Source organism: Carcharhinus amblyrhynchos, chromosome 29 (assembly GCF_965287045.1).
Source record: "Carcharhinus amblyrhynchos chromosome 29, sCarAmb.v2.hapA, whole genome shotgun sequence".
NCBI lineage: Eukaryota > Metazoa > Chordata > Chondrichthyes > Carcharhiniformes > Carcharhinidae > Carcharhinus > Carcharhinus amblyrhynchos.
Window position 1 is genome coordinate 8,995,603 of NC_137352.1, and position 24,723 is coordinate 9,020,325.

Below are 24,723 nucleotides of genomic sequence, written 5' to 3' on the forward strand. Positions count from 1 at the left end.
CCAGATCCTCCTTTCCACCCTATCTTGTGTATTTACCACGGCTAATCCACCTAATCTACACATCTTGGCACATTACAAGCAAGATTTACAGCTGCACTTGCCCCAAAACCAGAAAATCATGACCGAGGTCAATGGATCTTTGCATGGTCTCCCCCCTGCCTGTTACAATTCCTGTGTCAGGCATGATGGGAAAATCCCTCTCAAGGGAACAAATTAGCATGGCCAATCCACCTAACCTGCACACATTTGGAGATAGGGCCTGGGTGGGATTGTGGTCAGTGCAGACTCGATGGGCCGAATAGCCTCCTTCTGCACGGTAGGATTCTATGATATTTGGACACTAAGGGACAATTTAGCATGGCCATTCCATCTAACTGGCGTATCTTTGGACTGTGGGAGGAAACCGCAGACACGGGGGAAACATGCAAACTCCGCACAGACAGTGACCTAAGCCGGGAATTGAACCCGGGTCCCTAGTGCTGTGAGGCAGCAGTGCTAACCACTGGGCCACTGTTAAATTTGATGGCCAGAATTTTTTGGCTGCCAGTGTTTGCTAGATATGAAAATATCTCTACACGAAATAAGCCATGGTAGGTTTCTTCAATAAAAGGTGGTTTGAACTATTTCACACCCCTTCCAAAAACCGTACTGCCCTCAAATACCAGTATATACGGTAAAACAGAATGGTGCACAGAATTATTTTTGTGTTTTACCAGTTTAGTCTACAGGGTAAATAGAAAATATGACAAGATAATCAACTGCCGGAGAGTGTGCGATGTGTGAGCGAGCTCCTTGTTTGTTTAGTGTGATTTCCCTATGTACAGCAGATAGTTGCTCTTAATTGAGGTCTAGGCTACCAACACAGTGCTTGTCAGATTCCTTCCTGATGGAGATAGCGTTAGGAGTGGAAGCGCTCCAGCATCCTGCTGCCGTGGTGCACAGTACAATCACATCATCATCTGAAATGCATTTGAATAAATCGGGGAGGAACCAGTGCAGCTTGTAAAAGGATACGGCTGACAGGTGCGCCAGGGGAATCTATGATGCTCTCCGACAATCTCGCAGGAAGTGAAGAATGCCCAGCAACGTCTTGGTTTGTACGCGCGCTCTTTGCTGACGGGACGTTGCTGGTGGAAGGCAGGCACAGGGCAGCGTGGGTGCTGCTGGCTGTCCTCCATTGACTGGCTGCTTCAGTGCCCTGGGCACAACGTTCGACTTGGGCGCTGCAAGTCCAGTTTAAAAACAACAGAGACTCTTGAAACGGGGACGTTATTTGTGGTGCCCAGTGAGTTCTCCTGACCGACAAACTAAAGGTCAGAAAATAAACCGTGATGCCACTTAGACTTAGTTATGTCCCCTACATCCAATCGGGTCAGTTCATAGAACCAAAGAACCCGACAGGAGGCCATTCAGCCCATCGAGTCTGTACCAACCACAATCCCACCCAAGCCCTATTCCTGCAACCGTAAGCCTTTAACCTAGCTAGTCCCCCTGACACAAAGGGGCTTTAACCTGGTATTGTGAGACTTCTTACTGTAATAATGGAATGCAAGTTATAATTCTAACCAGTATGTCTATTGGTATACCTTAAGTAAATCACAGTTACACCCCCCTCCACCAGTGCATAATGGCAGCAGTGTGTACCATCTACAAAGATGCACTGCAGCAAGACCCCTTAGACAGCACCTTACAAATCCTCAACTCTACTGCCTAGAAGGCCATGGACAGCTGGCAAATGGTGAAGTTTGAAGTTTATTATTGTCACAAGTAGGCTTGCATTAACACTGCAATTAAATTACTGTGAAAATACCCTAGTTGCCACACTCTGGTACCCGTTCGGGTACATTACGAGAAATTTTAGCATGGCCAATGCACCTAACCTGCATACCTTTCATTCTGGGGCGGAAACCAGAGCACCCAGAGGAAACCCGTGCAGACACGGGGAGAACATGCAAACTCCACACAGAATCAAACCCAGGTCCCTTGGTGTTGTGAGGCAGCAGTGCTAACCACTGTGCCACCATGCCACCCTAAAATGGTATCGCCATCAACTGCAAATTCCTCTCTAAGCCACGCAATTGTCCTGACTTGGGGAAGATATAGCTTTTCATTTCGCTGGGTCAAGTCCTGGTACTTCCTCTCTATCAGCATGGTGGGGTGTACTTGCACATCAGATGGACCACACTGGTTCAAGCTAGAAGCTCAGTGCCACCTTCCCAAGGGCTATTCAGGGATGGGTAATACACGCTGGCCTCAACAGCAATGCCTCTGTCCTGTGACCAACTGAGAAAAGATTGAACGGAGTATTAAAAACCTTGCTTTTGCTCTGGAGTCATGAAAAGGCCAGATTGGGTAATGGTAGCAGATTTTCTTTCCCAAAGGTCATTAGTGAATCAGATGGGTTTTTGCAGCAACTCAGTAGTTTCATGATCACCATACTAGCTTTTTATTCCAGATTTATTTAATTAACTGAAGTTAAATTCCCCTGGCTGCCATGTCACTGAGATCATTAGTACAAGCCTCTGGATTACTGGTCCAGTAGCATTACCACAGTGCTCCCTGACAGGCTTCTTCCTTATGCATGAGAGAGAGAGAGACCCTCAAGTTATTGTATGAGGTGAGGCTGCAAACAAATAATTATATAGTTCACCTGTTGGGCATTTGGAATGAAATTTTTGCTGAGTTTATTTTCACAATGTGGAGATGATGGCGTTGGTCTGGGATGATACCGTAAGAAGTCTCACAAGGCCAGGTTAAAGTCCAGGAGGTTTACTTGGAGCTCGGAGTGCTGATCCTCCATCAGGAAGGTGCAGTGCTCTGAAAGCTCGTGATACCAAACAAACCTGTTGGTCATTTATTTTCAACACACATCCAAGTTCTTATAATATCCAACCAAGAAAACCTTTCGGCGTCTGTTTATAATGTTACACACAGCAACCAAAGGAAATCAACCCCCACTTTTTTGTTCTCTCATTCATTTTTACCAATTTTTAAAAATTCCTGTTCTCCCACTTGCTATCTCTTGTCTGGCCCTTTCCTCAGCTTTTGTGTAATTGTATTAGACACCGCAATAGTCTGCATTCTGCAAGAGATCACACAGCAATTACTCACAAGCCTACGGTGAATTATGACCATAAATAAATAATGCGCTATCTCTTTGAGTTTATTTGAAGATGTCTGCCAGATCTCTCTCTCTGCTCATCTTTCTCTCTTTCTCACCTTGTCTAATTCTCTCTGTTACACATGGAGAAGCCACTTGCAAAGAAACATCCATTGGAGCTTTTTCAGATGGGGCCGATTGGATGGTGAGTGCTGGGATGCATTCCCCCAAACCCCTCAATCCCTGTCTCTGATCCCACTAAGGTTTTCAGGCCCAGAGAATGGTGGTGAGAAAATATATCTCCAAGGATGTGGAAGGTGGTTGATTGGCCCTGCTAAGTTGCCCTTAGTGCCAGGGGAACTAGCTAGGGTAAATACATAAGCTATAAAAGCAAATTTGACAAAGGGTCGTCTGGACTCGAAACATCAGCTTTTTTCTCTCCTTACAGATGCTGCCAGACCTGCTGAGATTTTCCAGCATTTTCTCTTTCACTTTCCGTGCATAAGGTTATGGCGATAGGGTCTGGGTGGAATTATGGTCAGTGCAGACTTGATGGGCCGAATAGCCATCTCCTACACTGTATGATTCTATGAACCCTGGGGGAATCTTCCCACCCTGCCTGCAACAAGAATTGCAGTGGGCTGGGGGGTGGCCGAGGGGTGGTGGGAATAGGTCCGGACCCTGCAAAGGGCCATTGACCTCGGGTGGGATTTTCCGGTTTTGAGGTGAGCGCAGCCGGAAAATCCCACCCAATATATTTTTTGTTAATTGGAAGGATATTGAATAAAAGCGAAGTGCTGCAGATGCTGGTAATCTGAAATAAAAATAGAAAGTGCTGGAAAATCTCAGCACATCCAGCAGCCTCCTTGGAGAGAAAGACAGCATTAATGTTTGGAGTCCACATGGCCCTTCCTCGGAACTGAAGAGGGATAGCATTGTGAAGAATTATATCATAGAACTCTACAGGGCAGAAGGAGCCCATTGAGTCTGCACCAACCACATCCCACCCAGGCCCTATCCCATGACCCCCATGCATTTACCCTAGTTACTCTCTTTAGCATGGCCAATCCATCTAACCCATACATCTTTGGACTGTGGGAGGAAACCAGAGCACCTGGATGAAACCCATGCAGACATGCGAAGAACATGCAGACTCTGCACGGACAGTGACCCAAGCCAGGAATTGAACCTGGATCCCACTGTGCCGCCCATTATATCCCTATATTGTTGATGGAGTGGGAGGGGAAATGCCAAGATAGGTTGGAGTTGGGAGAAGATTGACAAAGTTGTCGTAGCAAGAGATAAGAGGGTTAATGGTGGGATTAAGGACTGAAGGAAGTGTCAATAGTGGCATAAAGGTAAGATAGCAGAATATATTAATAGGAAAATAAAGGTCAATGTTCAGAGGGAGCAAAACTAATGACAAGTGGCCCTTTGGGAGAGGGGCAATGTTGTTGTATTGGTGTACTCCAAGAGAACCAAAAAAAAGGGGTCGAGATGGAGGGCAAAGTTCACAGTGTAAAGTTGTTGCCCTCATGTTGAACCCAGAAGGGTGTAACATGCCTAATCGGAAAATGAGGTCTTACCTTTCCGATTTGCGTTGGGCTTCACTGGAACACTGCAGGGGGCCAAGGATGGACATGTGGGCATGAGACTGAGAGTCTGAGTTCAAATAGCAAGTGACTGGTAGGTCAGGGTCACGCTTTCTGACAGAGTGAAGACGTACAGCAGTCACCCAGTTTGAAGTTAGCTTTCCCAATATAGAGGACACTGCATTGGGATCAGTGAATACAGTAAACCAGATTGAAGGAGGTCACAATGTTTGGGATATAATAAATGGGTGTTTCCATTTCATGATAACAGCTGCCCCATAGCTCCTCACTGAACCAAGATCCTACTGTGTTCCTCATCTTCATTAATGACCAGAACAATGCCTTTGATGATAGCATCCCAACATAACTAGGGATTCAATTACTGGATTCATACTGATGAAATTAGATAATGGGCATCATTCATTCAGCATGGAGAAGGGCAACTGCAGACCACTGTGCAGTTGCTCAACCATCTCTGCCTCTACAAGAGTTACCAAGTCCCCTCAATTGCAGATGTTCATAAGGACAAAGTAATGATTGGAAAAGTTGACCAAAGATTGGATGCCTTCAGTCAAACTCAGATTATTTACCCTGGTATTTAAAGCTGACATCTACAGTGCCTGTGTCCACTTTACAATGGAACTTTGTTGTTCTACTTAGCAAACTTTGGAGCTCATTTTTATTTTGCTTCCAGACATTATGTAGTCCCTTGTCAAATAACAAAGAACAAAGACAAAGATCAATACAGCGCAGAAACAAGCTCTTCAGCCAACCAAGCCTGTGCCGACCATTACGACACAGAAATTAATCCCATTTATCTGGCGTTGTAATTATAATTATTTGGGAGGGTGTTATCTGTTCTTAATTAATGGTTAGATGTTCATTAACATAAAGGCTTGACACTCACTTTAAGTGAATAATTAACAAGGTATTTTATTTAAATAACCAGGAACTTTAACTAAACAAGTAACATATTAACTAAGGTACATTTCAACTGAAATGCTGTTCAGATAATACAAGGAACATTCATTACCCAAAACAGTAATAATGGATGTTTGGTCATAGAGTCATAGAGGTTTACAGCATGGAAACAGGCCCTTTGGCCCAACTTGTCCATGCTGCCCCTTTTTTTAAACCCCTAAGCTAGTTCCAATTGCCCGTGTTTGGCCCATATCCCTGTAAACCCACCTTTTCCATGTAACTGTTGAAACGTTTTTTAAAAGACTAAATTGTATCCGCCTCTACTATTACTTCTGGCAGCTTGTTCAAGACACTCACCACCCTCTGTGTGAAAAAATTGCTCCTCTGGACCCTTTTGTATCTCCTCGTCTCACCTTAAACCTATGCCCTCTAGTTTTAGACTCCCCTATCTTTAGGAAAAGATATTGTCTGTCTTATTATTTTATAGACCTCTATAAGAACAAGCCTAAGCTTCCTACACACCAGAGAAAAAAGTCCCAGTCTATCCAGCCTCTCCTTATAATTCAAATATCAAGTCCTGATAGCATCCTAGTAAATCTTTTCTGCACTCTTTCTAGTTTAATAATATCCTTTCTATAATAGGGTGACCAGAACTGTACACAGTATTCCAAGTGTGGCCTTACCAATGCCTTTTATAACTTCAACAAGATGTTCCAATTCCTGTATTCAATATTCTGATCAATGAAATCAAGTATGCCAAATGCCTTCTTCACCACCCCTGCCCACCTGTGACTCCACTTTCAAGGAGCTATGAACCTGTACCCCTCGATCTCTTTGTTCTGTAACTCTCCCCAATGCCCTACCATTAACTGAATAAGACCTGCCCTGACTCAGTCTACCAAAATGCATCACCTTGCATTGCCTGCCAATGTGAAGCATACCCCACCCCCTTCCCCCTGCCCGTAACACTTGGATAATTTGGCAATCGGGGCAGAACTTCCACATTGGAGTCCCAGCTGCCATTTTTACCTGACTCGATAAAAATTCGCTCCTATATGTAAAAAGAACATTCTTTTTAGCTCCTGAGTTATTTCGTAACCAATTTAAATTGATGACCCCTCGTGACTGACTGCCCAAGCGGAGGAAATTGTTTTTTCTCGATTTACATTATAAAACCCTTTCTCAATTTTAAAATCCTATTATTTCTCCTCATGGCCTGTTCTGAGCTAAGATGTCGTTCTGGAAGGTGTCAGGTGCCCTCTGGCACCTTTCCAAATGCTAATTTATTTGTGCGTGCGTCTGAACAGCACCAACAAGCTTTTTGATGGCCAAGATTTCATTTAATCCAGAAGTGTACCTTTTAGACCAGTGTTCGTTTGACAGGTAATTGGAAGAGAGAACCCCTGGTTATACCCCCCTCAATTAAAATAACTTCACCCCAATCTCTACCCACATGTCACTTAACAATTGTATCAAAGTTGTTCTAGTTCCTTTTCAATCCACACAAGAAACAGAATATCTAGGGGGCTGAATAAAATGTTTTCAGAGGGTTCTGAATCGGAAGTTAATTTTTATTTTTTTTATTCATACGCTGGTTTGGATTCTCGGGCAGTCACTTGGATTTGAGCTTGTACTTTGTGCCTCTGTTTTTTTTTGTCTTTCTTTATTTTCTCTTTCGTTATTGTTCTTCCTCTCTTTGTCTCTCTCTCTCTCTCTCACGCCCACACGTGCGAAGACTAATGTCATTCACGTCACGCATGCACAATTGATATTTGCAGCAGCTCCTTGGAGGGATTAAGCTAATCCCAGTGACTTCCTCTGCTCGGTTATCTTATGTGTTAGGCCTTTTCAAGAAGCTGTTTGTTTTCTGACAATAAAGATGAAGAAGAGGCACAACAGCGGGAAAGCGTTGGGTGGGATGGTCAGGTGGGACCGGGCATCCTCTGGATCTGCGGAGAATTTTTTTGCCTGGCGCTGCTCAGCTTGCAATGCCAGGGATCGGAGTTTTTCTGGCCGTTCATGCTCGCCGTTGCCAGTGAGGAGGGAGAATTTGGTGCCCAGCCAAATCCCCGTCACTGCTGCGGGACCAGAGAATCCTGCTGGCGTGAACAGCCGGAAGATTCCAGTACAGATTTGATGGGCCAAATGGCCTCCTGCACCGTAGTGTTTCTATATTCAATGATTTATTTTGCATGGAAAAGGAGGATGTTACGGGACTGATGGCACATTCTTGTTCGATACTTTTCACGGGGCTGGTGTAAACGTAGAATTTGCGCTAAATGAATGTTCAGCCTCGCACCTCCCCCAACGCTTAATTTTGGTAATTGTGCATCAAATAAAAATGTTCAAATAAAAGCTCTGAATTTATAATTACAGATTATAATTATGGGCAGATGGCACAGTGGTTAGCACTGCTGCTTCACAGCTCTAGGAACCTGGGTTCGATTCCTGGCTTGGGTCACTGTCTGAGTGGAGTTTGCACATCCTCCCCGTGTCTGCGTGGGTTTCCTCCGGGTGCTCCGGTTTCCTCCCACAATCCAAAGATGTGCAGGTTAGGTTGATTGGCCATGCTAAATTGACCCTTAGTGTCCCAAGATGTGTAGGTTAGAGGGATTAGCAGGATAAATGTGTGGGGTTGCGGGGATAGGGTCTGGGACGGGATTGTGGTCGGTGTAGACTCGATGGGTCGAATGGCCTCCTTCTGCAATGTAGGGATTCTATGATTCTGTGATTTATTTTGCTTGGAAAAGGAGGATGTTATGAGGCAGATTGTACATTCTTGTTCGCAGATAAAATGCACCTTTGTCTAATGTGGTTCACATGTTACATACAAAAGTTACTAAATGATTTTATGTGCAATTTACGCTATCGATAATCATTATGATAGAGTGGGCTAGATTAAATTATGTTCTTGGTATTACTTTCCGGTTCGCAGTCTTGGAATAGCCATGAGGACGTAGAAATTTGCTAAACAGCCTCATAAACTGGATGAGAAGCATCACAGAAAAATCTGGGAAAAGCCGCAAAATATATCCGAATGTATGTCAGTAGCTGCGATCCAGATTTCTCATTCCTTCCATTGAAACCTCACTGACCATAGTTTCATAAATCATTTATTGCAACTCCCCTCCCTCCCCCTCTTTCTCTCACCCCCGTCGCCCACCAAATTTTTGGCAGTCCAGCTGACCGCCTTGTTTGCTGAGCAGATGCCCCCCCCACCACTGCTGGCCCTGGTGTTGAGTGGCCTCTGGGTTGGTGGGGGTATGTGGCATCCTGCGGCGAGCTACTGGCCGAGGATACAATTTACACGCTGCAGCGCTGCGATGTACACCTGATGCTGTCCGTGCTTTGACATTAACCCAGGGGCAGGCGTGACTGACAGCTGTGTGCCGGGTTCACTCCATGCTGTGACTATTGTTCTGCACCGCAAATTATCTTCTTCATCCTGTTGACATTGCCGTGCTGTTGCGGGCGCCCAAGGAAAAGAAGTAGCACAGTGATGCAAGGCACAGAGGCAGCTAGGATACAGATTTGAAAGCAAGCTGCCACATTCGGACTTTCCGATTAGATAGCTGCTGAGTGTGATTGTCGTCTGAGGAACGGCTGAGGGCTCCCGGTCTGTTCTCGTTGGAGTTCAGAAGGATGAGGGGGAATCTTATTGAAACTTACAGGATACTGCAAGGCCTGGATAGAGTGGATGCGAAGAGGATGTTTCCACGGTAGCACAGTGGTTAGCACTGCTGCTTCACAGCTCCAGGGTCCTGGGTTCGATTCCCAGTTCAGGCCACTGTCTGTGTGGAACTTGCACATTCTCCTCGTGTCTGCATGGGTTTCCTCCCACAGTTCAAAGATGTGCAGGTTAGGTTGATTGGCCACGCTAAGAAATTGCGTCTTAGTGTCTAGGGATGTGTAGGTTAGAGGGATTAGTGGGTATAATGTGTAGGGATAGGGAGGTAGGGCCTTGGTGGGATTGTGTTTGGTGCAGACTCGATGGGCCGAAAGGCCTCTTTCTGCACTGTTGGGTTCTATGATTCTACTAGTAGGAAAAACTAAAACCAGGCTAAAGGGATGATCCTTTAAAACAGAGATGAAGAGCGATTTCTTCAGTGAAAATTAAAAGAAATACTTTTGTTTGTCAATCACCCTGTGATTTTTCTCAACCATGGCAAGGAGATTGATCTACAATTCCTGCCAATCTGGTCTGGTGTGCAAAGTTCTGTAATCCATATTTCATTTCTTAAAAAGAAAAGCTGTCTTTGTTTTGTCACTTGTTCGGCCATGAGTCAAGCTCCCATCTGCTTCGATATTCTGGCAATGATTATGAATATGTTACCTTGATGCATTGGCAACCATGGAGATGCCCTCCCATGTACCTTGGCATTCTTCAGCAGAGCAAATAAAAAAAATCCTATAGTGCTTTGATATATCATATATCAGCGCAGCGCACATCAAACCACTTTGCAGTTGGTGAATTAAGTGTTGTAATGTAGGAAACATGGCAGCCAATTTGTATACAGCAAAATCCCAGGTCTCCAGGGATAACGCCCCTGTCCTCCTCTGAAATAGAATCATTGACTCCCTAAAGTGCAGCAGAAGGCCATTCGGCCCATCAATTCTGAACCAACTCTTCAACAGAGCATCTCACCCCTGCTCTACCCCACAACCCCACACATTGAATCCCCCTAACCTACACATCCTGGGACACTCAGGGGTAATTTAGTATGACCAACCCACCTAACCTGCACAGCCTTGGACTGTGGGAGGAAAGCGGAGCACCCGGAAGAAACCCACGCAGACACAAAGAGCACGTTCAAACCCAACACATACAGTTACCCGAGGCCAGAATTGAACCTGAGCCCTTGGTATTGTGAAGCAGCAGTGCCAATCACTGTGCCACCGTGATGCAATAATATCATGGGAGCTTTTATATCTACTCTATAGGGCAGATGGAGCCTTGTTTCATGTGAGGATGGCAGCTCCAATGGTGCAGCGCTTCCTCAGTAGTCCCCCACCTTGATTTTGGTGCTGAAACCTGGAATGGTTGGAATTATTCTTGAATAAATTATTTTAAAATTAACTTTGATTAGTCTCTCTCTCTCTCTCTCACTCTCATGAAGCTGTATTCTGGGTTGTATTTTACTACCTACAAGAAAGAGAGATACACGGTCGTAGGTGGCTGCCAGGGTAACTCATGTGGCATAAGGGTGAGCTCACTGGTGAGGAATACACATGAGTCTTTCTCCCTCCCTCTTGTGAAGCTGTTCCAGCGTGACACTCTTGCTAGAGTGTATTTCCTCTGTATATGAGGACAGGATAGTGTTTGCACAGATAATGAGGCTGCAATAACATTGAGGAGTGCTGGTGACATTGGCAAGAGTGTTTCCAACTGAGCCATGGCTGAGACTGGCTTTAGCAAGGACATAAGATAACATAGAATCGTAGAATCTACAGTGCAGAAGGAGGCCATTTGGCCCAGCGAGCCTGCACCGATAACAATCCCACCCAGGTTCTGTCCTATCCCCGTAACCCCACATATTTACCCTCTTAATCCCCCTGAAGTAAGGGACAATTTAGCATGGCCAATCAACCTAACCCACACATCTTTGGCGTGTGGGAGGAAACCAGAGCACCTGGAGAAAACCCATGCGGACACAGGGAGAATGTGCCAACTCCACACAGACAGTGACCCGAGGCCAGACTTGAACCCAAGTCCCTGGCGCTGTGAGGCAGCAGGACTAACCACTGTGCCACCACGTCACCTATAACACAGCCATGACGTGATGAATCCCTTAAGCATGATGCTGGGCAAGAAACTGTGTGAGCTGGGTGCTGGAGGACACTGAGCTAGTAGAGACTGGAGCATGTGATGGATAGTCTGAGAGTGTGATGTAGAATAAGTTTCTCTGGATGGTTCCTATTTCAAGGCAGGGCCCAATAAGGAATTCAAATGAAGCCAAAAACCAAAATAATGACTGTGAATGATTTATCGATGTTACTTGGATCTCGTGATGTATTTTGTTCTTGACTACCCGCAGTCTGTGCAGAGGTGATAAGAACATAAGAACTAGGAGCAGGAGCCATTCAATAAGATCATGGCTGGTATTTTCTTGGACTCAGTTCCACTTACCCGCCCACTCACCATAACTCTTAATTCCTTTATTGTTCAAAACTTTATCTATCCTTGCCTTAAAAACATTCAATGAGGTAGCCTCAACTGCCTCACTGGGCAGAGAATTCCACAGATTCACAACCCTTTGAGTGAAGAAATTCCTCCTCAACTCAGCCCTAAATCTGTTCCCCTTATTTTGAGGCCATGACCCCTCGTTCTAGTTTCACCCGCCAGTGGAAACAACTTCTTTGCTTCTATCTTATCTATTCCTTTCATAATCTTTTATGTTTCTATAAAATCCCCCTTCATTCTTCTGCATTCCAATGAGTATAGCCCCAGTCTACTCAGTGTCTCCTCATAACCCAACCCTCTCAACTCTGGACTCAACCTAGTGAATCTCCTCTGCACCCCCTCCAGCGCCAGTATATCCTTTCTCAAATAAGGAGATCAAAGCTACATACAATACTCCAAGTGTGACCTCATCAGCACCTTATACAACTGCAACATAACCTCGCTGTTTTTAAACTTCATCCCTCTAGCAATGAAGGACAAAATTCCATTTGCTTCTTAATTACATGCTGCATTTACAAACCAACTCCTTGAGATTTTTGCGCAAGGACACCCAGATCCCTCTGCACAGCAGCATGCTGCAATTTTTTACTATTTAAATTATAGTCCATTTTGTTGTTATTCTGACCAAAATGGATGACCTCACATTTACCAACATTGCACTCCATCTGCCAGACCCTCGCCCACTCACTTAGACTATTTATATCCCTTTGTAGACTTTCGGTGTCCCTTGCACACTTTTCTCAGCTACTCACCTTAGTGTCATCTGTGAATTTTGACACACTACACTTGGTCCCCAACTCCAAATCATCTATGCAAATTGAAAGAATGTTTGGAGCAATTCTATTCCGGTGTGGTGCTAGGCAAGAAATAAGGAGATTCCTTGATTCCGTGATCTTCATTGGTAGCTGAAGTGGAATATATTTCCCCGAGTGATTTACTGACGTAACGTTCTCTATATATGGGGACAGGATGGTGTCTGCGTGGATAATGAGGCTGCAACAGAATTGAGGGGGGCTGGTGACAGTGAAGTCACTGGATTGCTGCGCAAGCAGTTTATCTTGTCATTACAGACCTCAAATTGTGTTAAAATGCATCTCATCACATCTTTGGTGATTAAGAACGAGGAAATGTATCATGGCAGAGGAATGACAGGGATGCTGAATATTAATGTCCTTCAGTGACAGGATTGCTCCTGAGTTAAAGAATGCCAAGCAGCTGTAACTGGGTGGCACATTTTGGTTTGCACAATCTCTTCCCACCCATGGGACTCGGACTGAAATGCAATACAAACAGATGAGAAGGTGGTTTCCTTTCTCTGAACTGCGATTGTCTGGAATGAGTTTGGAACACTCTCAGTCCAGTATCTAATGGACAAATTTCTGTTCATAATTCTGCACTAATGGGAGCAAATGATCACCTTTACTCAGAGAGAGGTCACCAGGTTGGACTGTGTGAGGAACAGCAATGATACCAAGAGGGAAAGTATGGTACAATTATGGGATGTTACAGAAACAAGGGGCTTTTATTCTGCACTTTGATCAACATTTTGTCCTAGAGAGTTTCCCTCTGGTTCAGTTTCATTTTATGCCTGATTAAGTCCTTGTGAAGGCCCTTGAGATGTTCTGATGTTGAAGATGCCGTGGAAATGCAAGTTGTTGTTCTGCTGGATAGAAAGTGACGAACGCTGATACGCCGAGGGTAAAAAGATGGAGTCATGTTGATCAACACTGGCATCTTGTACCTGTCTCAACAAAACTCACCCCTCCTCCTCCTCCCAGCTCAAGCTCTGCTTGGAATACTGTCCCATGCTCCGAGCCCACTAAAACAAACCATTCATTATGAAATCTTCAATGACTGACCCAGAAGCCCAAGACTCTGAAGAAACTGTGGGACCTCTTATAGAGTCATTTGCTGGAATTTTACCACCTTGCCATCTGAGGCTCATAAGATCCCATCCGAGGCCAACAGAGAATGCCGTTCTGTGAGCCTGTGGAGTTTGCACGTTCTCCCCGTGTCTGCATGGGTTTCCTCTGGACGCTCCTGTTTCGTCCCATGGCCCAAAGATGTGTGGTTTAGGTTGATTGGCCATGCTAAGTTAACCCTAGTGTCAGGGGGTGTGGCAGGGTAAATATGAGGAGTTACAGAAATAGGACCTGTGTGGGATTGTGGTCGGTACAGACACGATGGCCCAAATCCTTCTGCACTGCAGGGATTCTATGAATTAGTGGAAGTCAAGTAAAGTGTCAAATCTGATGAGGTGGACTTGCTGTCTCAGTAAATGTACAAGATCCTGTAGGACCCTCTGAAGAGGAGAAGTGAGGTTTCCCCAGTGTCTGGGACAGTATTTCTCCCTCAATCTGTGTTAAAAATATGCTTGTGCCATTGTCATTTGTGGGAGCTTGCTCTGCTCAAGTCAGCCCACTGTGTTTCCTATGTTACACAAGCGACTACTTTAACTCAATGGGCTGTGAAAGTTTGGGATGTGCTGAGGATGTGAAAGGTGCTAGGGAAATGTAACTTCTTTCATTTACAGGATAAACCTGCCAAGCTATCAAAGCACCTAATTCATTATAACTGGAAACCAGACGGGACCTGTGAATATCGATGGCGGCATAGTGGTGATGTCACAGGGCTAGTAATTGAGAGGATGAGTGAATTCATGGGTAAATGTGGGTTCAAATCCCATCATGGCAGCTGGTGGGATTTAAATTCAATTAATAATTTAGAATAAAAATCTGAAATTGACAGAGGCAATGGTGAACATGAAACCGTCATCGATTGTTGTAGAAATCCGTCTGGTTCACCGATGTCCTTTAGGGAAGGAAATAGAAACATAGAAGATAGGAGCAAGGGAGGCCATTTGGCCCTTCGAGCCTGCTCCACCATTCATCACAATCACGGCTGATCATCCAACTCAATAGCTCAATCCTGCTTCCTCCCCATAACCTATAGGAATCTGCCATCCTTACCTGGTCTGGCTGACATATGACGCCAGACCCAGAGCAATGTGGTTGACTATTAATTGCCCTCTAAACTGGCCGAACGAGCCTCTCTGTGCAGGGGTAATTAGGGATGGGCAACAAATGCTGGCCTAGCCAATGACACCATCATCCCATGGAAGAATAAATGTAAAAATACCCCAGTTTTTGTCCAGGCACCCCCATCTCTCCCACCCTACTGAACAATATCTTTGCCCTGCTATTTACCAACATGAGAATTACAGGAAGATAGCTGCTTCAGATATTGCTGAAGTGACTTCTCAGGCTATTGTCAGAGTGTTTTTGCAGAATGGCGCCTGAGATCCACGCTGTAACTGGCTGACATCGAATGCTGGCAAGATTCTGAATGAAGTTTCTCTTTTCTTTTTGTCTCCAGGGAGTAGATTCCACATCACGTCTTATGGAGCCTTGTACATATCCGATGTACAAAAGGAAGACGCACTGTCTACGTACAGGTGTATCACCAGACATAAATACAGTGGGGAAACACGCCAGAGCAATGGAGCCCGACTCTCTGTTTCCGGTAAGCCTCGCCTGCTGTTCATGCCAACGTTTAGAATCTTGTCTTTCAATGGTGCCAGACGTTCAGGTTTACCCCGATATCCCCAGGAAGGAAAGACGAACCTGAGGAATCCGGAGAGGGTGGGCGGCACGGTGGCACAGTGGTTAGCACTGCTGCTTCACAGCTCCAGGGACCCGGGTTCGATTCCCAGCTTGGGTCACTGACTGTGCAGAGCTTGCACATTCTCCTCGTGTCTGCATGGGTTTCCTCCGGGTGCTCTGGTTTCCTCCCACAGTCCAAAAATGATTGGCGATGCTAAAATTGCCCCTTAGTGTCCTGAGATGCGTAGGTTAGAAGGATTAGCGGGTAAGTGTGTAGGGATATGGGGGTAGGGCCTGGGCAGACTCGATGGGCCAGATGGCCTCTCTCTGCACTGTAGGGTTTCTATGATTCTATGGTACGGGGGAGATTTATCGGAATGGTGCTGGGGATGCGAGACTTCTGTTAAGTGGAGAGATGTGAGAAGGGAGACCTTCTCTGAAAACAGAGACAACAAGAGGAGATTTTGATACAACTGCTCAAATTAATGAAGGGTTTTGACAAGAGATAGATAAGGAAGAAACTGACAGATGGGTGAAAGATTTAATATAATTTACAAGGAACACTAGAGGGAATGTGAGAATTGCTTGTTGCAGGCAATGATTAAGTTTCTGAAAGGGTGTAGATTCAGTCAAAAAGGCATTGAGAAGGGATAGGGGAAGGTGACTATTTGAATCGTTTATTCAAACAGCCAGCACAGGCTAATGGGAACGAATGGCCTCGTTCTGCACTGCGTTGTTCTATGATTTTGATCTGGACACGGCTGCACATGACCTCAGGAGGAAAATCTGAAAACCATCATAAAACGAAAAGCTCGTTTGACTTTCTTTGAAGAGTTTTGTCTCTCAGTTATAACAATATTGGAGATGGTGGTAGGAATGGGGACAGGACAGGGAAACCCTCCAGGAGTATGTCTCACTACAAAATGCTAACCCGCCTAGCCTGCTATTTATCTTCGCTGCCCCGTGTTAAAGCAGCCAGGACCAGTTTGCTGGGCATCAGGATGGTTCTTCCACACAATCAGATGCACAACATTTTAGTAAATCAGTGTGAAGTGCTCGCAGGGAGTGTGGACCGGTCCCAAACCTTTACCTTAGTCCCTGTCCAACTCAACTCTGCAAGATAGGCTGTCTCTCATTTAACACCCACCGTATACAGCAACAGCAATAATAACTTTCATTTAGATAAAAACAAATTACTGCGGATGCTGGAATCTGAAACCAAAAGAGAAAATGCTGAAAAATCTCAGCAGGTCTGGCAGCATCTGTAAGGAGAAAAAAGAGCCAATATTTCGAGCACAGATGATCCTTCGTCAAAGTTAAGCAAAGGATCATCTGGACTTGAAATATCAGCTCTTTTCTCTCCTTACAGATGGTGCCAGACCTGCCGAGATTTTCCAGCATTTTCTCTTTTACTTTCACTTAGATGGTGCTTTTAACATGTTGAAATGCCCCAAGACACTTTACCAGAGCATTAGGAAATGAAACTGAGCCATGTAAGGAGATATAGGCTGGAATTCTCCGGGATTCACGCTGCCAGGGTTCTCCAGTCCTGCCGGCCCTGCACCCCCATCTGCGGGTTTCCCACTGGCGTGAGGTGATGTGACGGTCGGCACGGTAATACAGTGATTAGCACTGCTGCCTCACAGATCCAGGGACCCGGGTTCAATTCCGGACTTGGATCACTGTCTGTGAGGAGTTTGCATGTTCTCCCCATGTCTGTGTGGGTTTCCTTCGGGTGCTCCGGTTTCCTCCCACAGTCCAGGGTTATGTTGATTGGCCATTCTAAACTGCTCCTTAGTGTCCAGGGATGCTTAGGTTAGCGGGATTAGTGGGGTAAATATGTGGGGTTACGGGGATAGAGCCTTCGTGGGATTGTTGTCAGTACAGGCTCGATGGGCTGAATGGCCTCATCCTGCACTGTGGGGTTTCAATGAAGTCAGTGAGAATTCCCATTGACAGCAGTGGGACCAGAGAATCCCACCGCTGGCAAACAACACGCCACCTCCCACTGATAGCGAACAGGCGGCTGGGAGGCTGGAGAATCTCGCTCCTGAGATCAGATAACCGGAAGTTTGGTCAGTGAGGTAGGTTTCAAGAGAAAAAGCAAAGTAGAAAGGCGAGGAGGTATAGGGAAGGAACTCCAGGACTTAGGGATAGGCAGCTGAAGGCACGGTCACTAATAGAAGGGCAGTTATAATTGGGAATAAGATTGGGAATATAGTTGGCACAAGAGGTCCGAATTGGAGGGTAATACAATATTGTTCTGGAGAGAATTACAGAGATGGGGAGGGGTGAGACTATGGAGGAATTTCAAAATAAGGATGAGAATTTTGAAGTCAAGCTCTTAGCTGGCCAGGAGCCATTATCAAGCATTGGGATGATGGGGGAATAGGATTTTATAGAATCATAGAATCCCTACAGTACAGAAGGAGGCCATTCGGCCCATGAGGCCTGCACCAGTAACAATCCCACCCTATCCCCATAACTGCACATGTTTACCCTGCTAATTCCTCCCGAAATTTGGGTCAATTTAGCATTGGCCAATCAACCTAACCCGCACATCTTTGGACTGTGGGGGGAAACCGGAGCACCCGGAGGAAACCCATGCAGACACGAGGAGAACGTGCAGACTCCGCACGGACTGTCTCTCAAGCTGAGAATTGAACCCAGGTCCCTGGCACTGTGAGGCTATGGTGCTAATCACTGTGACATATTGTCACCCCTTGTTGTGAGTTCAGGTACTTAAATGGGCACAGTGTGCAGGAGTGTCAGCCTCCACAATTGTCCAATAGGTTTGAAGTACTCTCAGTTGGATTTGGATGCGAGTGGGGGCTGAGCAAACTGACCATCACACGGTGATACAGGAAGCTGTTTAAGTGAGGGGGAGCAAAAAGGAATGTAGTGGTAGCACGGGATAGTATAATGAGGCGGATTGACACTATTCCTTGCAACAAAGAGTGAGAGTCAAGAAGGCTGTATTGTCTGTCAGGTGCCAGGAGAGAAAGGGGAAGACCCAGCTGTCCATGTAGGCATCAACAACACAGGTAGAACAACAAAAGAGATTCTGGATAGAAAGTATTCAGAGTAAGATAGAAGGCAGGAAACTACAGGCCAGTTAGCTTAACATCTGTCTTGGGAAAATATTAGACGTTATTATTAATGAAGTTACATCAGGGCAGTTAGATAAACCGAAGAGAGTCAGGCAGAGTCAACATAGTTTTGTGAAAGGGATATCATGCTTCACCAACTCATTGGAGTATTTTGAGGAAGTAATATGTACTGTACTTAGATCTCCAGAAGACAGTTCCACATCAAAGGTTATTGTGGAAAATAAAAGCTCATGGTTTTGGGGTAATATATTGGCATGTATTGAAGATTGGTTGGCTTATGCATTCGAGAGACAGCTGGATATAGCACTTGGAGTGAATGGACCAAAGGTTATGGGGAGAAAGTAGGATTTGACTGTTGAGTTGGACGATAGCTCAAAGAGCCAAATGGCCTCCTCTCACTCCTACCTTCTATGTTTCTAACAGGAAGCAAAGAGTAGACATAAATGGGTCTATTTCAAGTTGGCAAGGTGTGATGAGTGGTGTGCCACAGGGATCAGTGCTGGGGCGTAAGGAGCCAACAAAAAGATATAGATAAATTAAGTGAGTGGACAAAGATCTAGCAAATGGAAAAAGTGAAGTTGGCCATTTTGGCAGGAAGAATAAAAAGTAAGCTTATTGTCTAAATGGTGTGAGAGTGTAGAGCTCTGAGGTGCAGAGGGATCTGGGTGTCCTTGACTATGAGTCACAAAATACTGTCATACAGGCAAAGCAAGTAATTGAGAAAGCTAATAGAATGTTACAATTTATTGTGAGAGGAATTGAATACAAAAGTAGGGAGGTTATATTTCAGTTGTACAAGATGCTGGTGGAGTACTGTGGACAGTGTAGATCACTTTTTATTTAGGGAAGAATGTAAATGCATCGGAAGCAGCTTCAAGCAGGACAGCATGGTGGCACAATGGTTAACACTGCTGCTTCACAGCACCAGGGACCCAGGTTCGATTCCCAGCTTGCGTCACTGTCTGTGCAGAGTCTGCATGTTCTTCCTGTGTCTGCGTGGGTTTCCTCTGGGTGCTCTGGTTTCCTCCCACAGTGTGAAAGACGTTCTGGTTAGGTCTTTCCGCGTTAAATCCTCCCTTTTGGCTGATTTTGCCATGGCTGCTGGTACAGGTCTTATTTTGCCCCCAGAAACCAATCTGTCTCAAACCAGGAGATAAATTATTGGGACATTAATAAAAGAATTGGAAATGGAGGAAAGTTTTGTTTAAGCTTAATTATGAGTGTCACTGGTAGGCTTACGTTAACACTGTGATGAAGTTACTGTGAAAATCCCCCAGTTGCCACACTCCAGCACCTGTTTGAGTACACTGAGGGAGAATTTAGCATGGCCAGTGCTCCTAACCAACATCTTTTTCGGATTGTGAGAGGAAACCGGAGCACCCGGAGGAAACCTACGCAGACATGGGGAGAATGTGCAGACTCCACGCAGACAGTGACCCAAGCCAGGGTCCCTGGCACTATGAGGCAGCAGTGCTAACCACTATGCCACCATGCTGTGAAACCTCCTGGAGTTTGAAGCTCTATTCCCCACTTCTCTGTGGTGACTTCAGCCAAGTTAATGAGATTGGCTTGCTAGAGTATGAACTATCTGAGTCCTAATTGATAGTTAAATCAGGGAGCCTCATGCTCCCTATTTAAAGCTGGTGTGTTAGACTCTCAGCCTGCATTCAACAGGGAGCAACTGGAGAACTCACTATGTACAAATGTGTGGTGTGAATAAAGTAACTTGGTGACGGGACTTCCACCTCTGTGGAGTTATTACACCCTCCAATAAGGAAACAGTGATGAACAAAATTTATTGAGAATAGTTTTGAACAAAATGGTGATCCTAAGTTTTTGAAAGATTGTTTTCTGTAAGTAAAGTTCTAAATGGCACAGAAAGTACATTAAACTCTGAGTTTGTGTGAGTTGTCTCCTACACCAATTGAGAAGTCAGGGGTGGCATTTTGAAAATCCCCATCGCGGCAGGAGTAATGGAACAGTAATGTGGGCACCTTAAACTAGAAAGAAATATTTGGAGCACATTGCAGAAATGATATAATATCTTAACTTGGTCACTCAGCAAAAAGACTGCAAATTATAAAATCATTTTCAAATCCAGAGCTTCCAAGCAATCCAAATAATTATTTATTGATTACAGTCATGTAACATAGAGGGCTCAACTTGTGTTCTATCTCATGTTCAGTATTTTTCTGTGGAGTTGTGAATTTTTTTATTTCTCCATGACAATGTGCCCAAAGGATTTATAACACAGAAGGAGGCCATTCGGCCCAGCGTTTCTTTATCCAGGATAAAACCACAATGAGCTTCTTTTATTATAACCTCATCAAAGTATTCTCCTCATTCTTTCTCTCTTATTTGTTCATCTAGTTTCTCCACGAATTCATCTTTGCATTCTAGGGAATGGTAACATAGTGGTTATGTTATTCGACTAGTAATCCAGATAGGCCTTAACTAGTAATACAATAGACATGTGTTCAAAACACACTGATTTGATTTGATTTATTATTGTTGCATGTATTAGTATACAGTGAAAAGTATTGTTTCTCGCGTGCTATACAGACAAAGCATACCATTCATGGAGAAGGAAGGGAGAGAGTGCAGAATGTAGTGTTACAGTCATAGCTAGGGTGTAGAGAAAGATTAACTCAACGCAAGGTAAGTCCGTTCAAAAGTCTGACAACAGCAGGGAAGAAGCTGATTTTGAGTCGCTTGGTGCGTGACCTCAGACTTTTGTATCTTTTTCCTGACAGAAGAAGTTGGAAGAGAGAATGTCCGTGGTGTGTGAGGTCCTTAATTATGTTGACTGCAAGGCTGAGGCAGCAGGAATTGTAGACAGTCTGCACAGAGTCACAGAGAGAGTTGGGGCACTTAACTTTAGTTAATTCAATAAAATAAAAAACAAAGAGTTAGTATCATAATGATTTGAATTGTTTTATTTTTGTAACATGTTTTGGGATACAGTGAAAAGTATTGTTTCTTGCACACTATACAGACAAAGCATAATGTTCATAGAGTACATAGGGGAGAAGGAAATGAGAGGGTGTAGAATATAATATTACGGTTATAGCTAGGGTGTAGAGAAAGATCAGATTGAAATAGAATATTATTAGAGAGTTTAGAAGAGTTAGAGTAGAGTTTTAAAAGCATAGACTGAGAGTGAAAGATAGCTCGCTAGAAGTTGCCACACTCTGGTGCCATCTTGAAAACTGGTGATTTTGGCTGGAAATCCGGATCCCCCCTCTACAGCAGGTTTTCCCACAGTGGAAGCAGATCACCATCAGCCGCTGAAGGGTGTTCCAGTCCTGCCGAAATTGGCGATTTGCATTCCTCGCCCAAATCTGGGGCAGGGGTCAACTTTGGGAAGTCCTGCTGCTGGAAGGGCTGGAGGATTCTCCCCTATGTACTGACTGAATTGTTATAAAAACACACCTGAGGAAAGGAAATCTGCCCTTATAAGAACATAAGAACCAGGAGCAGGAGTAGGCCATCTGGCCCCTTCAGCCTGCTCCGCCATTCAATAAGATCATGGCTGATCTTTTTGTGGACTCAGCTCCACTCACCCGTCCGCTCACCATAACCTTTAATTCCTTTACTGTTCAAACATTTATCTATCCTTGCTTTAAAAACATTCAATGAGGTAGCCTCAACTGCTTCACTGGGCAGGGAATTTCACAGATTCACAACCCTTTTCCTCCTCAACTCTGTCCTAAATCTGCTTCCCCTTATTTTGAGGCTATGCCCCCTAGTTCTAGTTTCACCTGCCAGTGGGAACAACTTCCCTGCTTCTATCTTATCTATTCCCTTCATAATCTTATATATTTCTATATGACCTCCCCTCCTTCTGCATTCTAATGAGTATAGCCCCCATCTATTCAGTCTCTCCTCATAAGCCAACCCTCTTAACTCCAGAACCAACCTAGTGAATCTCCTCTGCACCCCCCTCCAGTGCCAGTACATCCTTTCTCAAATAAGGAGATCAAAACTGTACACAGTACTCCAGGCGCGGCCTTACCACACCTACCTGGTTTGTTTGTGACTCCAGACCCACTGCAGTTGGATTAACACTGAAATGGTTGAGCTAACAAGTTGCTGACTTGTGTCGGTTGGGATGGACAAGGTGATACAGACATCCTGCGAATGAATTAAAATTGAGAACTATCCCACGTGATAAAAACAAATTGCTGTGGATGGTGGAGCGTGAGACCAAAAGAGAAAATGCTGGAAAATCTCAGCAGGTCTGGCAGCATCTGGAAGGAGAGAAAAGAGCTGATATTTTGAGCCCAGATGACCCTTTGTCCGAGCTAAAAGGGAGAGAAAGTGAGAGACGACGGCTCTTTTCTCTCCTTACAGATGCTGCCACAACTGTTTCCTGTGATACTGAGCTCCACACATCTCAGTCAATGGATTATATTCTTCTACAAAAGATGTTTTTGAGTTGGTAGCCAAGAAGCTGGTGGGTGGGTGAGGGGGGAAATAATAATACACAAATTAAACATCAGCCATGTCAGAAAAGGACTGACAAATGGGGTGCACAAGTTTTTGATGTTTGCCACCACATCTCACAGATGTATGTCCTTAAGTTGGATGTAGGCCAAGGTTGTGATGTATCCTCTCAATGGGTGTTCATGCAGTAAACAGAGAGACCTTAATGTGGCCTGTCAGAATGAAGGACCCAACTGTTTCTCCACAGGGGCTATTTTCTCTTGGTACAGTAGGGGGGTCGTGTTTAACAGTGGGACAGAATCCAACCGCAATGTTTAATGATTCAGACAGAGCTGTGTTTGATTTGCGAGAACACAGCGGTGTGACACAGGCTCTCCTTCCCCCCAATTCTGCTCCTCTCAGCCATGTGGCGTCCTGATAAATCGCCTGCCGTGTTTCACACGATCAATCAGCGGTGGATAATGCTGTTTTAACATAAGAGCTCGAAAGCTGACCATACTTTGCAGTCCTGGCAAAGCCAGCAATACACTTGCCTTTAGAATATAGACTCTCTCCCCTCCACTCACCAAACCTTACTCAAGATGGTCTAAAACCAAATTACTGTGGATGCTGGAATCTAAAACCAAAAGATTTGATTTATTATTGTCACATGTATTGGTATACAGTGAAAAGTATTGTTTATTGTGTGCTATACAGACCAAACGTACCTTTTATAGAGAAGGAAACGAGAGAGTGCAGAACGTGGTGTTACAGTCATTGCTAGGGTGTAGAGAAAGATCAACTTAATGCAAGGTAGGTCCATTCAAAAGTCTGACAGCAGCAGGGAAGAAGCTGTTCTTGAGTCGGTTGGTATGTGACCTCAGACTTTTGTATCTTTATCCCAACCGAAGAAATTGGAAGAGAGAATGTCTGGGGTGCGTGGGGTCCATAATTATGCTGGCTGCTTTGCCAAGGCAGTGAGAAATGTAGACAGAGTCAAAGGATGGAAGGCTGGTCAGCAATACACTTGCCTTCAGAATGTAGACTCTCTCCCCTCTGCTCACCAAACCCTATTCAGGATGATCTGAAAGCAAATTACTGCAGATGCTGGAATCTGAAACCTAAAGGGAAATGCTGGAGAATCTCAGCAGGTCTGAGTACATCTGTAAGGAAAGAAAAAAGCTGATGTCTTGAGTCCAGATGACCCTTTATCAAAGCTTGTCAAGATGGTCTGTTCAGCTCTCCAATCTTCCACTCCCTAATTGTATCATTGCTACACCTCTCCACTCCCCCCGTCCAGATCTCGGTCTCTTCCTTCTCCACCAGCTTTGTGCCTTTTACTCCTTTGATACATGATGTGCTTTCATGCCTAGACTATTGCTGAAATAAATGATTAGGAATTTTTTTGTCTGTTTGAGGTTTCTTTTTGGCTTCACTGCCTTCTAGGGCGGCACGGTGGCACAGTGATTAGCACTGCTGCCTCACAGCACCAGGGACCCAGATCAATTCCCGACTTGGGTCACTGTCTGTGTGGAGTTTGCATGTTCTCCTCGTGTCTGCGTGGGTTTCCTCCAGATGCTTCGGTTTCCTCCCACAGTCTGAAAGGTGTGCTGGTTAAGTGCATTGGCCATGCTAAATTCTCCCTCAGTGTACCCGAGCAGACACCAGAGTGTGGCGATTTTCATTGCAGTGTTAATGTAAGCCTATTTGTAACACTAATGAATAAACTTTCAACTTTTCTTGGCCATTTCAAGTTTTTGGGTTTTGAAATCTGGAATTCTCAACCCAGAGC

General features: G+C 44.8%; 1 protein-coding gene across 2 annotated transcripts in view; it reads left to right on the plus strand.

The window, feature by feature from the left end:
* Positions 1-24,723, plus strand: part of dscaml1 (Down syndrome cell adhesion molecule like 1) — a 605,093-nt gene that overhangs the window by 332,975 nt on the left and 247,395 nt on the right. For both annotated transcript variants that reach the window (XM_080214516.1, XM_080214517.1), the window contains exon 4: positions 15,170-15,316. In XM_080214516.1, coding sequence (XP_080070642.1) covers positions 15,170-15,316 — 147 coding nt within the window. The remainder of the gene's footprint in view (positions 1-15,169; positions 15,317-24,723) is intronic.